Raw genomic sequence first — 17,324 nt, 5'->3', positions numbered from 1 at the left:
CTATTAACTAGAGGGTATTGCCGACCATGTAATGCATGCATGCAACAACACAAGTAACCTTATATTTACATAGTACTCATAAGATCCAATCAATCATCTTTTCAAATAAATTCTCAATAAATCATATGTACTCAATTATCATATGATAAAAATCAGTATAGATAAATCGATGCTTTTAAACAAAACTACATGCATAATTGATTTAAAAGCAAATGTCCACTCCCTGAATTACGACTATGACGGTCATCCAACGAATTCCTCCTTAAGCTCGATATACATGTCGTCTTGACGAAAAATGATGATAATGAATAACTGGTTCCGAGAATTGAAACTAAATTCATGATAACAAGATCGAAACCCTATAACGATAAATTCGTCGAAAGATCAAAATCATATCGAAATAAGCTCAAATTTAACATGTTACATTGACTCGATAACTATAACAACTTATTGAAAAATAGGATCGATCCAACGGTCAGATCATCACGAATAATACCTCAAAATCTCGAACCTTCTGAAATTTTGATCATTTTTAAAACATCCACCAATCGCAACAAGATTCATATTAACATGTTTCTAAAGTCCGGCTCTATCTAACGAGTGAAAATAGAGGGCCAAAGAAGGTGGCACGAGCCCCCACGCGTCTCCTCCTCAACCTTGATTTAATTGGAGCAAGAGATCAACACAATCAGATTCATCATTAAATGGGGATAGATTTCTATACCTGCAGCAAGGTCGGATTCCACCCAGAATGGTAGGAAAATGGCCCGAAACTTCAACAAGTCGTTTCTCTCTTCTCCAAGTGAATCGGTGCAAGAGACTTGTAGGAATCGAAGCGCGGAGGAGAGCACTTTCAAGCCCAGGCGATGGTATTGTTTGAAATAGCCGGAATCCGACTCAAAAATACAGGTCTATTGCACCTATTTCTGCTTCGAACTGCTTCTGTCGACGGTGATCGAAGGAAACCAAGGCTGGAAGGAAGGCCGGTGTGAGGAGGCACTCCAGATGGGACCGGTGTGGTAGTCTGTGGTGGCCGGACGACGAAGATATCGTAGTTCTTGGTCTTGGGTCGGGTCGGTAATTGGCTCTGTGTCGAGAGCAAATGGGAACCAGGGTTTTTGACTAAAAATGAAAAGTTCCCGAAATGGAAAGTGAAACTGCTATTTATAGTAGGTTTCCCAAAATCGGTTCTTAAGATCATAACTTCTTCATACAAGCTCTGATTTTTGAGTGCCGCGTGCCCAAGAAATCAGTTTAATGTTTTCTACAACTTTCGTGAGAGAAGTTTGCTCAAAAATTGAGTTGATGAAAAAGTCAATATTTGAAGCCCCTCCTAAAAGTTCGAAACGAAAGTAAAAAGTAAAGATTCTAATTGTTTACTGTCTAAATTACCGGTAAACAGGTAATTATAGGTATGGGGCGTAACATTTGGCCAGTGAAGCAAGTCCATGTACTTCACTTCATCCCATATAGCTCTGGCATTCGATTTTTGTGCAACACTAAAAGCACTAAGAGTTTGAAAACCAGCTTCTCTCGTGCAACATGGTGGTTCGATGATCTTGTAGTTTTAGGTCCCAAGTTGATTGAATTGCTGGTGAAATCCATGGTTTCTCGAAAATTTGATCATGTACTATTAATAGATTCCTCTTTTATTATCAGAAATCGCAGTTCTACACTGTTAAGTATGATCCAAGCGCACTATTGGAGAAACCGTTATTGAAATGTGCTAGGTTTTGCTTTCCAACATATGGTGAGACTGGTAAAATCTGGTTAACCTTTACAAAATGTCACCACGTGCCATGCACGTGGCTACGTAATCAATCTACATGCAGATCTGCACATTAGACAAATTCCCTCCACTATAAAAGGAACCTAGGACTATTTTTCATGGTAATTTCTAGGGTTGGGTTCGGTACAGTACCGGGCCTTCAAGTCTAAAACCACCTACTGTACCAGAGCTTATCGGTACACAAAATGAAGTACCAGTACCGGTACCGGTACCAAGACTTCGGTTACCAACTTCTCGGTATCGGTTGGTTGGGCCTCCAACCGAGTTTAAGATTGGGCCACGATCTGGCCAGAGCCCAAGAATTAAGCCTGCTAGGCAAGGCAAGCCCAGATCTTGCAGAGTCAACCCCAACCCGACACCACCACCACCACTGCCATCCCTCCACCACCACCCAAATCGCGTCGACTCCACTGCCATCCCTCTACCACCGCCCAGATCGCGCCGACTCCCCCAAACTGATGGTCGAGATCCGTTTCAATCTCCTCCGACCCCAAACCAGCAACCAAGTTCCAAATCCCAACCCCTCTAGGTCTGCAAGATCCGAAACCCCACCTTTCAGCTCCCCTGAACTCTCCTTCCTCCTCCCATCTACCATTGTCGCCTACGGCCAGAGCCCGTTCGACGACAGCGGGAGTGACAGCAACAAAGTTTGAGGGCTGATGAGCTTGGATTCGAGAGAGAGACTGAGGTGAAAGAAGAAAGAGAAGAAATGACCTTGAAAGAAGAAAAAGATAAGAATCAGAAGGGATGGGAAAGAAGAAGAAGAAGAAGAAGAAGAAGAAGAAGAAGAAGAGACGGGAAAAGAAAGAAAAAGAAGAAGAAGAAAGAGAAGAGAGAAGAGAGAAGAGTCGTCCAAAAAGAAGAGAGAAGAATAAAAAACTAAAAAGAAGAAGATAAGAAGAGGGACAGAAGAGACGGGGAAAAGAAAGAAAAAGAAGAAAGAAGAAAGAAGAAAGAGAAGAGAGAAGACTCAGAAGAGAGAAGAAGAGTCCAAAAGAAGAAGACTAAAGAATAAAAAATTTAAAAAAATATGAGTATGATACATGTTTTCGGTACGGTACGGTATACCATGTATATGTGAAAATTGAAACCATTACCGTACCGTGTATGTGGAGTCGGTACGGTTGTACCGTACCAAGACTTCGGTTACCAAGTTTTCGGCTACCAATTCACTTGGCTCGGCTCGGATGCGGTTGGTACGGTTTGGTTCGGGAGAATTTGCCAGCCCTACTAATTTCAAGGAAAAATAATATCGAGTCATAAAAAAAAAAAATAAAAAATAAAAAAAGGAAAAACAATAGACGCTAATCACGCTATCCGGTTTCGAACGATGTTCTTAGTTTAGGCCACGACAACAAAATAGTGACTTTTCCGTCTCTATATACGAAACTAAAGAGCCCAAAGTTCCACCTCATTTAGTTTATAGAAGTCAACCTCCGGGGGACTTGACTCCTCGACTTGATCCTGCCTCTGCATTCCGTTGTCCACAGTAGAAATGAAGTCACCGGAGCCATCATCTTCATCATTACCACTCGAGCCACCATCCTTACCGGACTGGGACACACATCGGATAACCTACGACGTGTTCTTGAGCTTCCGAGGTAACGATACACGCAGGACCTTCACGGACCACCTCTACGCGGCACTAGTTGGTGCCGGAGTCAGGACGTTTAGGGATGCCGAGGGACTAAGAAGAGGGGAGAACATATCAGAGGAATTGGTGCGGATAATCCAAGAGTGTAGGATCTCTCTCATCGTCTTCTCAGAGAACTATGCGGATTCAAGTTGGTGTCTTGAGGAGCTGGTGCAGATCATGGAGTGTAGACGAACACTGGGGCAGTTGGTTTTCCCAATTTTCTATCATGTTGATCCTTCGGATGTCAGGAAGCAGAAGGGTAGTTTTGGTAAGGCATTTGAGAAACATGAAGCTAGAAATCAAGTACCCAGCTGGTGGAGAAGAGCAATTATCCAAGCAGGAGTACTTATTGGACGAACGGTTACTGATGATGTACGAAAGAAATATGAAGCTAGACAGCAGGGTACAGAAAAGATAGCGAGGTGGAGAGCTGCTCTTAACGGAGCTGCAAATTTGGCCGGCTTCGATATTGCTGATAGGTAATACTTACATCTTTATATTGCTGCTCTCTACACCTTTTCCCTTTTGGTCGATCATCTTGTATCTTTTCAGTTTGGACCTTCTTTGTTTTCTTTGTTGAAGAAAGTGCCTGGGGCCAGAAAGGGGAGTAGAATTAAGGAATAGGTAAAATGCTTTCACTTATTACATTCATCTTAATTTTGTATCAAAGAAGATTATATTTTATCTTATAAGAAACACTAGAAGGTAGATTTGGAATGGAGAGGGTATACGAAAATCAGTTCCTAGTTGTCTACAACTCTACATTAGGGGATGTACAGAGCTTCCATCACCCTTGTTTTGATTCCTGTCCAACTGTCTTCTCACTATGATTAGATATTAATCCGTTTTCATCTTGTAATTGCATGATGAGTGTTATTTCTTCTTCTGAATCTAACTGACAGGCCTGAAGCAGAGTTTATCAAAAGCATTGTTGACGAGATCTGCAGACAGCTGACCACCCCATGCTTGAATTTAGCTGCCTACCCAGTTGGAATAGATTCTCGTGTTCAAGATATTAGTAAATGTTTAGATGTTGGATTAGATAATGATGTTCGCATGGTTGGAATTTGGGGTATGGGTGGAATCGGCAAAACAACAGTTGCCAAAGCCATCTATAACAAATTTTATCATGACTTTGACGGTAGATGTTTCCTAGAAGATGTTAGGGAAACTGCAAAGGACTCAAATGGTAAGATTATCTTGCAAGAAAGACTTATTTATGATGTCTTAAAACCAACCAAGATACCGGTAGGTGGTGTTTCCAGAGGGATCAATGTGATACAAGAACGACTTGGAAGCAAAAAGGTACTTGTCATTGTTGACAATGTAGATCATGAGGATCAATTGAATGCATTGGCGATAAGGCATGATTCCTTTGGTCCGGGAAGTAGAATTATTATAACAACAAGAGATCGACATTTGCTAGAACTAGTGGAAGTGGATACCATACATCTGACTCAAGGAATGAATGAAGAAGAAGCTCTTGAGCTCCTCAGTTGGCATGCCTTTCAAAATTCTTCTCCTAATGAAGACTATATCAAACTCTCAAGAAGAGTGGTTACTTACTGTGGAGGTTTACCACTGGCTCTAGAAATTTTAGGGTCTTTCCTCTTTGGAAGGAGCATAGGAGATTGGAATAGCACACTGAAGAAATTGGAAAAAATTCCTGATGGCAGAATTCAGTCAAGGCTCAGAATAAGCTTTGATGCAATTGATGAGAGCCAGAGGAACATATTCCTTCATATATGTTGTTACTTCATCGGAATGGACAAGAACTATGTCATAAATATACTGAAGGGCTGTGGTTTTTCTCCAGAAATAGAAATCAGTGTCCTGCTCCAACGTTGCCTTGTAACTGTTAGTGAGAAAAACAAGCTCATGATGCATGATTTGCTTCGAGACATGGGCAGAGAAGTTGTTCGTGAAGAATCCCCAAACCACCCTGAAAGACGTAGTAGATTGTGGCGTCAAGAAGATGTATTAGATGTTTTGACAGATGAATCTGTAAGTACTTCCAGCCCAATCAAGACAAGCATAGGCATCCTAACTCTAATACTAATGGTGAAGAAGCAGTGCTCAATTACACAAAACCATCCCATCTCTAATGCTAATAGTACTGCTTCATTAATTTCATATTCTAGTGTCCGCAATCCAGTCATTTCATTGTGGCAGTAAGAAAGTTAAAATGCATTCATGACTCTTCAGCACGCCTGTGGATAAATCATATTCTCACATGGGAATAATCCTTTTTTATTAATTTAGTGCCTTCTGTTAACAGGGAACTGAAGAGACTGAAGGACTCGCTCTAAATATGCAAAGATCTGACAACTTGAATTTCAGTACAGAAGCATTTAGAAACATGAGGAGACTGAAATTGCTCCAACTCAACCATGTACAACTCACTGGAGACTGCAACCAGTTTCCCAAAAAGTTAAGATGGCTCTGCTTGCGAGGATTCTCTCTGCAGGTCATACGAAATGAATTTCTTAATGAACCAGACCTCGTTTCTATTGACCTGCGGTACAGCAATCTCGTACAAGTTTGGGAGGATTCCAGGGTATAGTAAGAAACTTTCAAACATCTTCCCTCTGGATTAATACATTACGTCACGCTCTCCTTTCCTTCTTTTTGGATTTTTGATCTTTTCTTTTTCTTCTTTTGGTGATGTCTAACAGCGGCTTGGGAAATTGGAGATACTTAATCTCAGTCATTCACATTACCTAAGACAATCACCAGACTTTTCACAACTCCCATATCTAAAGTACTTGATCCTTAAAGACTGTGTAAGTTTGCCAGAAATTGACAAGTCCATTGGGTTTCTATATGGACTTGCTTTGCTAAATCTTAAAGGCTGCACAATGCTCAAGGACCTTCCGGAGGACTTTTATAAGTTGATTCATGTTAAGACTCTTGTTCTTTCTGGTTGTTCGAGATTTGAGAATTTGAGCAAGCATATAGGAAAAATGATTTGTTTGAAAACTCTTGTTATAAGTGGCACAGCCATAAGTGAAGTACCATCCTCTGTAGATAAGATGAGGAACCTGGACTTTTTATCTCGACAAGGCCTGAAGGGACTAAAACGACGTTCCCGGGATGGGACATTAGTACCGCAAGGATGCATGAGACATCAGGACCTAGCCAATCCAATCGAGTATGAATTCTGATCAGAGAATTAGCAGAGAAAATAAGCTGAAAGTGAAGTATTGAAGGAAGCTGATAGGGTGATGCGCCTCAGATTGTTAACGTTAGATCTTTTCTCTGACTCTTGGTGTTATGTTGCTGTCATGGGAGGAGCCGATACCCTTCTTTTTCCTCATATCAGACTCATGATTTTCATTTTCCTGTGCAGTATTAACCTATAATTTCTCTGAGCATGTATTAATAAGGACCGGAGTCACCGGACATTCTATCTACACTCATTAGTTGTTCTAACGCCATTCCTTATTGGAAAAGTGGGAAAGATGGTCTTGTAAGGATAAAAAGTTTGACCTGTACGTGATGTCAATATAATCATGTATAGAGTTTGTAAATTTGTTGAGTGCATGCATATATGAATCGAGTTGTCATATTATAAAGTAGTTAGAGCATACACAAAATTGAATCATTTGGAGTTTCCGTCTTATGGAACTGAGAAGTTGGCATGCAACTTCTAGTCCTTGTAAGCTGTAACACTAAGGCACTAGAAATTAGCTGTGCTAAATGTGGTAATTTATACAGTTATTTTCTGAATTTGAATTGACTGCCTAGTGCTACAAGCTAAGTAAATAACCCTTGAAAATGCAACACAGGAGCGGCTATGCAGTGGTTGGATTTAGCCCTTCTATCTCCTTCAGTTATCTGCATCTTGCACTTGTTTATATTCACATATTAATGATATTATGAGCACAAGAACAAAAAGTGGGATTGGAGTCTAGAAGGGGTGGCAAAAATCGGAGCACCTCATTAAAGCGATAACACCTCTAATCCAGCATACAAGAAATCAAGAAAACAGATGCGAGAATAAATAAAGAGATAACGCCTCTAATCCAACATACATGTGCACCCATAAACCAGAACACCTCAGTCAATTTTGTTTAATAAAACTATCATGGAGAGATCATGTAGCAAGGTTTCTACCATTGTGTTATCAGACTGCAGTGATATTTTGCCTCTTTAAAAACTGGGAGTACCAATGAGCAGAGAGTTTAGGATGTCTTTTCAGATCAGGGTCGTCCAAATCAACGTAGTATAGGCCGTAGCTCGATTTATAGCCATCCAACAGCTCAAGCGAATCCAGGAACGACCATATAAAATACCTTCGGGTGTTTGATCCATTCCTTTGAAAGAAAATACATCAATACTTGCAATATGGAAAATATGGTAAAACTATACATCGGCCCAAGGTCAATTTGTAGTTTACAAAGTAGATGTACCTTAAAGCATTGAGCAGACTCCCAATGTGTCCACGCAAATATTTTACCCTCAGCCAGTCCTTTAATGATGATGTGCGATGTGTCCGTTGACCTAAAACAGATATGATGCCAGACTTTCCCATTGAGATGATGAAAAATAGTAAATTGAAGTGTTATGCAGCTAATGCAACTACTACAGTGGCCAAGGATGAAGAATTATTTGAAAGGAAAACTGAAGCAAAACATGTTCTATGACATACTGTACTGATGTCTTCATGGTTTGAGCACTATCTGCACCAACCCTTCAGAAACGAGAGGACTCAAATTGTTGTAAATTGAGTAATGATTTTAGCATTTTGATCTTTCTAAGTATGGGGTGGCAGAGCGATCTGTAGGATACTTTATTAAAGAATGCCACATTACATTGACCCTGGCATCTGTATCGTTGCCTTGTTCAAGAGTCCAAACAGAGCATTTGTCAAGTGTCTTGCGGTTGCTTTCTAAAGAAAAGAAAAAAAAAACCCTTCCAACTCAATTTCTACCATCTCTATATTTTGCATCATTTCGGTTTTATCTGTGAGCAAAAAGTTGAACTAAAACCTGCAACTGCTCATTAAAAGAATTGAAATTGAGGAAATGCCATCTAGAAGCATTCTGTATCCGGTGTAAATATAACTCCAAACGAATGCTTCTCCTGCCAATGGCCCTATCCATCTGCCAACTTATTTCTCTCTATCAAACTGTAGAATGCTAGAAATCAATGATTGATGTAGCATGCAACTTATTCTATTGGATATATACATCCAACCAGTAAAATTTTTTCCTACAGAACTTATTTGATAACAAACACACTATCACTAATTCAAGTGACCAAACCAGCAGCCGTTAACGCTTTATGCTTCTAGGGAATCAAGCTCTGTATTTTTTACAATAACCCCACGAAGCCTAGATACCTTTTTCCTTATCTGTGAAATTCGGCCTATTCGGGTTGGGTTTAATCGACTGAAATACATATCCCTCATGAGCTCCGGTGGTTTCGGGATCAAGAGAAATAATTGAAATGAAAACAAGTGGTTTGGTTTATTTATTTTTTACGGTAGGGAAACTAATCCATCAGAATTAGAGAATTTGGAGATATATATATTTCATATATTTGTTTAATTGAAATGGCTTCAATTTTTGGATGTGACATTATTTCTTTGTTCTTGGTTACTAATCTGACATTACTTTTCTTCCTTCTTCTGTCATTAATATCTCAAAAGTGGAAGAAGAAGAAGAAGAAGACGAAGAGGAACAAAGCTATTTCTTCTTTTCAAATCAAAATTGAAGCTTTCAATTTGCTTTTCGAGCTCTGTGAGAAGCGAAAGCCCTGAGATTCCAAATCGATGGGGAACGACGTCATCTTGCAGCCATGTCCAACTCTGGTCGCAAAGTCAAGCTCGATTTCTTTGCGGAGCCCTGTGGAGGAGATTTGCCGATTTGGGTGGATCTGCGAACATGATGGAGTTGGAGAAGTACATTCGAAAGGCCAATCTACCATCTTCTATTCTTCTTCAGGTACGTGGGTTTCGTCAGTTTTCTTCGAAAAAGGAATTTGAGGACATGTATGCTCAGCTCAACATTAGTTTGTTTGGTGGAATTGCGGAAGCCACAAATATCTTACAAGTGGAAAATGGCTTTACCTGTAGAATGGCTTCTGGGAAACATCTCTATGTGAAAGTGTTATCGAAGAGGAGAAAAGAGATTAAGGTGAGACAAAAAAGAAATTATAAACGCCGTTACGTGTCGTTAACATAGCAAAACTAACTTTTGCATTTAATATTCAGAATTTGCTGATGTGGCAATTTATGAGCCGTTGGATAAATGAAACCAATGGTCAGGATTAAAACAAGGCCCAAAAGGAGCCAAGGAGAGGATCCGGATCTATAAAACACAAGTCTGTTTGTGCAAATTACCAAGAAAAATAGTTCGTTGTAAAAGTAAAATGACAATTGGAATTGGTCTACTCATTTCATTTCATAGTCCCTTTATATAGGGATATAATTACAACGGAAATATCGATTACATTAATTATACTAAATGCTGATTAATCCGTAATTGCGCTGATTGATGGTAATCACTGATTCCTTGATTCTCTCTCCATCAGTTGTTTTGACAAAGGCACACAATATGTTTTTCCTTTAACACTCCCCCTTGTGCCAAGTCAAAGATGAAATGGTGCATGAGTTGTTGCCTCACTAAAAACCTTGCCAAGTAACAATAAAAACCCTGCGGGACAAAAAATACACATTGGTCGAAGGAAAAGAGCACAACGCACCTTCTACATTTGAGGCTGACATGTGTGTGTTAGACTCCTCCCCCTGATACTTGCATTAATCAAGGGAGTTTGGAAAGACTTCGCATTCCTATGTTTTTCACATGTTTCTCAAATGTGGCCTTGGGCAATAATTTGGTGAACAAATCTGCCACATTCTCCTCAGATCTTACTTGATTCACTTGAATCTTGAGGAGAGCCTGTTGTTGCTGATTGTAGAACAACTTTGGCGATATGTGTTTTGTGTTATCACCCTTAATATAACCTAGCTTCATCTATTCGATACAAGTTGCATTGTGTTCATAAATAAAAGTAGGCTCTTCAGTGGTAGAACTCAAACCACTAGTCCCTTGAATATGTGCAATGATAGTTCTTAACCATACACACTCATGAACCGCCTCATGTAGAACAATGATCTCTGAGTGGTTCGAGGAGGTAGCCACAAGGGTTTGCTTGGTTGATCTCCAAGATATCACCGTGTTCCCATTGGTAAATACATAACCAGTTTGGGAACGATCTTTATGTGGGTCAGAGACGTATCCAGCATCAGCAAAACCGACCAAAACTTCATTTGGCATTTTAGTGTAGTGAGTGGCGGTTTCGCCATCAACATTTCCTTTAGGGATTGCAGTTCCATCTGTGGTCCCTCTTATCTCTCTGTAGGGAAAGAACAGTCCTAAGTCAATGGTTCCTTTTAGGTATCAAAAAATGTTCTTGATACCATTCCAGTGACGCTGCGTTGGCGCTGAGCTAAATCTAGCTAAAAAGTTCACTGAAAATACAATGTCTGGTCGAGTACATTGGGCTAAGTACAATAATGCGCTTATTGCACTTAGATAGGGAATTTCAGCTCCCAACACCTCTTCGTCATCTTCCTTTGGACGAAATGGATCTTTCTTTGCATCCAAGCTTCAACCGATCATGGGAGTGCTAGTAGGATGCGCTTTGTCCATGTTAAATTGCCTGACTTTTGGACATAAGCAGACTGGTGGAATAGTATTCCACAAACTCAGTGTTCTAGTTCCAGGCCTAGACATAATCGAGTTTTCCCAAGATCCTTCATCTCAAATTCGGATTTCAAATAGCTCGCGGTTTCTCTTATTTCATCAAGAGTACCTATTATGTTCATATCATCGACATATACTGCTACAATTGCAAATCCGGAACTTGTTTTCTTTATGAAAACGCAGGGGCATAATTCATCGTTCTTATATCTCTTCCCAATCAAGTAGTCACTTAGACAGGTATACCACATCCGCCCGGATTGTTTCAATTCGTAAAGTGAGCGTTTCAACCTAATTGCAAACGCACTCCGTGGTTTAGAGTCACTTGACCTGGGTAATGTAAGGTCATCAGGCACTTTCATATATATATATATATATATATATATATATATATATATATATATATATCTCTGAATCTAGATCCCCATAGAGATATGCAGTAACCACATCCATGAGCTGCATTTCCAGTCCTTCGGAAACTACTAAACTAACTAAGTAGCGGAACGTTATAACGTCCATTACAGGAGAGTATGTCTCCTCGTAGTCAATTCCAGGGCGTTGTGAGAAACCTTGCGCCACAAGGCGAGCCTTGTACCTCAGGACTTCATTCTTCTCATTACGCTTTTCGACAAAGACCCATTTATGTCCTACATGCTTTACACTTGGTGGGGTTAGCACTACTAGACCAAATACCTGTCTCTTTGTCAGAGAATCTAATTCTACCTGGATTGTTTCTTTCCATTAGGCTAATCTGCTCTTTGTTGACATTTTGCAACAGAGCGTGGTTCGATATCATCGTGCTCTATGATTCATTGAGCAACAGTATATATCATCAATGTGTATGGAAGATCTTTCTATCAACTCATACTCACTCTCATAATCCTTTGAGATTTCTTTGTTCTCTGGAATCATTTTAAACATTGGAGCGTCCTCCAGTATTGATTCATGGACATAACTATAATCAGAGACAATCTCATGAGATGGATTCTATACATTGATGATTGGTTTGTGCCTTACTCGCCCTCTTCTTCCTTGGGTGAGTATCAATCGAACCAAGTGGCCTCCCCCTCTTCCTTTGGGGAGCCACGGCCTCAACCACACCTCCACTAAGTGTGGTTGTAATGCCTCTATCTGCAGCACCGTGCCCCTTATTAGGGACTTCTAACCTTGCAGGCACATTTGCAGCTGGTATATGTGATCTCGTCGCTTTTGTGATATCAGTAAATGCATCAGGCATCGAATCTGCTACGTTCTGAAGATCGATTATTCTTTTCACTTCACTTTCACATTGTGAAGTGCGGGGATCAAAATGAGACAGAGTGGGGACAAACCACGACAATTCCTGTCGTTCCATTGGAAAATCCTTTTTCCTATCTCCCCCTAACGACGGGAAGACTATCTCATCAAAGGGACAATCCGCAAATCTAGCGGTAGAGAGATAGCCTGTCAAGGGTTCCAACTAGCAGATAATTGTTGGGGATTCGTATCCAACATAAATACTTAATCATCTCTGAGGACCCATTTTGATGCGCTGTGGGGGCGCAATAGGCACATATACTGCGCAACCAAATATGCGTAAGTGTGAAATGTCAGGCTCATATCCAGTTACCAACTGGTACGCAGAAAATGGTTGCTAGTAGTGGGTCTGAAACGAATAAGTAAAGTTGCGTGCAATATTGCATAACCCCATGCAGATATAGGCAGGTTGGTGCGCATAACCAATGCCCTAGCCACCATCTGTAGCCTTTTGATGGTGGCTTCTGTGAGACCATTTTGTGTATGCACATGGGATACAAGATGCTCTACATCGATCCCGATAGACATGCAATAATCATCAAATGCTTTTGATGTAAACTCTCCTGCGTTATCAAGCCTTATAAACTTGATAGGGTGATCAAGGTGGTGAGCCCTTAAATGTATGATCTGTGCTAGGAGTTTTGCAGCATTTCTTGTGGACAATAAAACGACATGTGACCAGATTGTCGAAGCATCCACCAGAACCATAAAGTACTTGAATGGTTCGCATTCTGGATGGATAGGTCCACAGACATCTCTTTGTATCCTTTGTAAGAATGGAATGTTTTGTTTTGTATCTTTAGCATAGGAAGGTCTCGATCCTGTTTTTGCTAAAGAGCAAGCTTTGCAAAACGAGTGATGTGCCTTTGAAATAGTCAATGAGGCATTTGAAAGAGTCAATGAGGCATAATGGGAGGGAGGTAGTACTTCTGGTACTTCAGAAGGCAATGGCAGCATTTGAGCAGTACTAGGACCAACACCTTGCAGTGTGGCGGAATTTTCTCCCATTTTATTTTTCACTCGAAAGAAGGGATGTCCATATGAGTTCTTTAAAATACGGATCATCATGTCATGACCGGGATGCCTTAGGCGGTCATGCCAAAGCCTGTATGAGTCAGTGTCCCACATTTCATTGTTGGTGACAGTATAGGATTCAATGATTTGAATCATAGTGAGGTACAGTCCACTAGATTGACTCATAAGTTTCTCTAAAATGCGTTTCCTTCCACATTCATTAGAGTTAATATCAAGGTATTCAATTCCATTCTCACAGTGTGTTTCTACTGGATAACCGTTGGCACAAACAGCTTTGAAACTTAACAAGGTTCGATTAGCTCTTGGTGCATATAGAGCATATGTGACTTGAAATGTTGTGCCATTAGGCATCAAAAATTTGGTAGTTCCTCGCCCTTTTATTACTTGTGATGATCCAATTATCATAGTCACAGAGGAATTATAGGCTATTAATTCAATGAATAATTGCCTATTTCTTAATATTGTGTGGGTAGTCCCACTATCAATTAAGCACTCAAGTTTTCCTCCATTCATTCCTACAAATAAATGGGAGGTATTTAGAAAATATAGCTCATATTCTTTAGAGTATTTCTATTTGCGTAGAATGGTATTCTTTTCATTCTAATAATTTTTCTCTAGATGTATTGCTTTACATCTTTATAGTGCTATGTCGAACCATGTAAATATGTGTAGTAAATAAATTTGAATAAATTCAGTGCTTCAGAATAAAATTCAAAATTTATTAATAAGCCAACGATAATCAAATCAAGGTCTTTGTTCAGAAATCTAATTTATCAAACCATTCTTTAAGACCAAATAATAGTCTAATTAAAAATAAGGCATTATGCCTTCACAACTGTCTGTGGAAAATAAAATGAATAAAGCAGATCAGTCAAGATTGAGAGCATCCATTGACTTAGCAATTTCCTCTTTGCCATTGAAGTCTGCAATTGTAAGGTTGAAGTCTAGGTCATGACCTCCTTCTTCCATATAGTGAGTCTCTTGTTCTTTAGATTCTCTATACCTCTTGTAATTGGCTGCTACTCTGTTGTTTGCTTGACAGTTCTTGTACCAATGCCCAATGAATCCACACCTATAGCATGGTTCATTGTCAACTCTTTCCTTTTGCATCTTTTTTTCACGATCCCTAAGTCCCTTTCCACGTGATGCATTGTTGCCACGTGGGTAGGGATCAGCACGTCTAAACCCCCTTGCATTGGAGTTATTTCCACCTTTTAGTTTTCCATAATTAGCCTCGGGAATTTTCTTTGTCCCAGTGGGGCTGACATTGTTTCAAGAGAACCTCATTATGTCTCTCAGCCACTTGCAGTAGGCTTATTAACTTATTGAAATTTGTGATTCTTTTGTTGTCATACTCCAACTTATACTGGTTCTCCAGTATAAATGCTGAAGTAGGAAAGGTGGTAAGAGTCTTGTAGATCATATCATCTTCTGTGATTTCCATGCCACAGAAATTGAGACGTGCCTTAAGGCGCAACATGTCCTTGTTGAAGTCATGAGAGTTTCCACATCGGAAACCCAACGATGGTACTCAAGTCCTTCTGAGTCCAAGATGTCAAATTCAGATCGAGTTGGATTAGCCATCTACATAAACAAGAGAGAAGATATAAATTACGCAGTCATAAAGACATCCACGTAAATTATTTTCCAAAAATGTGAATTAGCTTTCATGACCAAGATTCGTAATGGTCACATTTTTTTCTTTCGATGCTATGTGAAAATGCTTTATCACAGTAAGTGTCTATGGATAATGCGCATGAATTTTCATTATCATGGCAAAATGGAATTTATATGTTGCAATCTAAAATTAACCATAACACATGTAATAATAAATAAAACATAGCATATATAAAAATAAAGTACATGGCATGCTCAAAAATTCACAAATATACACCAAAATATATATTACACATAATAATAGCAGTAATATATCATGTGTAAAATAAAATAAAAACAATTCACAAAACATGCTTCGGAATTGCATAATTAATATATAACAAATATATATATATATATATATATATATATGGCATGTTCAAAATAAAGTATAAACCATAGCATAATTAAAACATGCTTAAACATAATCATGTAAAACATAAATAACAAGACATGCTTAAAATGATCAAAATTATCTAACTTATAAACATGCTCAAAAGTTGTAATTATAAAAAATTAAATATACCATAGTATGAAAATAAAATAAAAGTAAACATACTTGGCCTCGAGAAAACAAAACAATCCTAGCGCACGCGCGTGTTGATGCAGACGTGCGTAGCGATGTTTTTGGGTTTGAGAAAAACTTGGCCGCTTCCTCTTTTTTCTAGTAGTGAGCCTTGTTCTTTTTTCTTTTCTTTTCTTTTTCTTAGCTTGCTTTTTTTCTTCTTTTCTGGGCCGCAGGGCCTGTTTTTTTTTTTTTTTTTGGGCCTCAGGGGCCTGCTTTTTTTCTTTTTTGGGCCGGGTCTTTACTTTGGCCCGGGTCACGTTTTCTCTTTCTTTCTTTTTATTTGGGCCGGGTCACCTCCTTTTCATTTTTTTTCTTCTTTCTCTTTTTTTTCTTTTCCTTCTTCCTCGTCCTTGTTTGCAGGTGGGTGGTTGGTGTCCGGCGGATCGATCTGGAAAGGCAGCAGGGCGCGGGCGTCCGGTGGAGGTAGAGGCGCTGGGTGTGCAGAGGAGGTGCTGGCAGTTCGCGTTTCTGAGCTTGCAGGGGTCGCTTCACCGGGGCAGGTGAGCGTCTGTGTGGGCTGGAGACGCCGGGGACGGATTGCTGCAGTTGGAGGAGCGGGATCTGCGTAGGAAGAGCGGGCTGTGAGGGGGAAGGCCGGGAGGATGTGGCCGGCTGTGAGGGGGTTGCTGCTGCAAGGATCGCGGTGGCTGTAGGCTGGATGCTGCAGCAGCGGGGGCTGGAGGTTGCAGCGCGCGGCCTGGAGGGCTGGGATAGAGGGGAAGGCCGCCGGATCGAGATGGAGGCCGGTGATGTGGGCTGGCGGTCCCCGATCTAAACAGGAATTTTTTTTTTTTTTGGGAATTGGTGCGGCAGAAAAAAAAAATTCTAGGGTTTGGTTTTTTTTCTTTTGAAAACTAGGATTTTTTTCTCTGGCCTATTTGCTCTGAGCGTGCTGATAACGTGTAAAAGTAAAATGACAATTGGAATTGGTCTACTCATTTCATTTCATAGTCCCTTTATATAGGGATAGAATTACAACGGAAATATCGATTACATTAATGATACTAAATGTTGATTAATCCGTAATTGCGTTGATTGATGGTAATCACTGATTCCTTGATTCTCTCTCCGTCAGTTGCTTTGACGAAGGCACACAATATGTTTTTTCTTTAACATTCGTGGATCTTTTCTACTCCTATGAGAAAAACACAACCTTGAACGAAAATTCTAATATGCAGATCTGCATAGATACATATTAGTCACGTGCTTGACATACACGTGATTCTACTAATAGTGCAGGTCGTCTGATCTGAAAATGATTTGATCAAGTGGTCCACAATTAGTGACCGGATAACCCCTTATTCAATTTGTCTTTTTGTTTTCTATTAATTCATCAATGGCAGAGGAAGACTACCCGTGCGAGATGAACTTTACTTTTCTTTTTTAAACTGAGTGAGATCAGTAAGCTGTGCGACATGAACTAAACGAGATGATCATCGCAATTTGCAGATGTGTTGAATTCATCCCCATCCCCAACTCATGTCTATTCCTTGTTGCCTCAGTCGATGCGCTCCGTCTCCAATCTCGCCAAGAGCTTCACGTGCTCCAAGAAGATGTTCGTCCATGATGCCACTCCCACTTCTAAGTTTTGATTCGTGCACTCCATATGTTTGTGAAGATGCCTCTTTCAATTTT

General features: G+C 40.0%; 1 protein-coding gene across 2 annotated transcripts; it reads left to right on the top strand.

Moving 5' to 3' along the window:
• Nucleotides 1–3,223: 3,223 nt before the first annotated feature.
• On the top strand, nt 3,224–6,981 carry LOC112175868 (disease resistance protein RUN1-like). 2 transcript variants are annotated; one of them, XM_024313612.2, is made up of 4 exons: nt 3,224–3,904; nt 4,328–5,429; nt 5,704–5,982; nt 6,101–6,981. In XM_024313612.2, exons 1-4 carry the CDS (start codon nt 3,285–3,287, stop codon nt 6,587–6,589), a joined length of 2,490 nt encoding a protein of 829 aa, XP_024169380.1. In that variant the 5' UTR covers nt 3,224–3,284; the 3' UTR covers nt 6,590–6,981. The 2 variants fall into 2 exon arrangements, with proteins under 2 accessions (XP_024169380.1, XP_024169381.1); XM_024313613.2 differs by having other exon boundaries at nt 5,704–5,987; nt 6,101–6,287.
• The last annotated feature ends 10,343 nt before the right edge of the window (nt 6,982–17,324 follow it).

Source organism: Rosa chinensis, chromosome 7, assembly GCF_002994745.2.
Source record: "Rosa chinensis cultivar Old Blush chromosome 7, RchiOBHm-V2, whole genome shotgun sequence".
Classification (NCBI taxonomy): Eukaryota; Viridiplantae; Streptophyta; class Magnoliopsida; order Rosales; family Rosaceae; genus Rosa; species Rosa chinensis.
The sequence above is the reverse complement of the archived record's forward strand: the minus strand, read 5'-3'. Positions and strand labels throughout refer to the sequence as shown.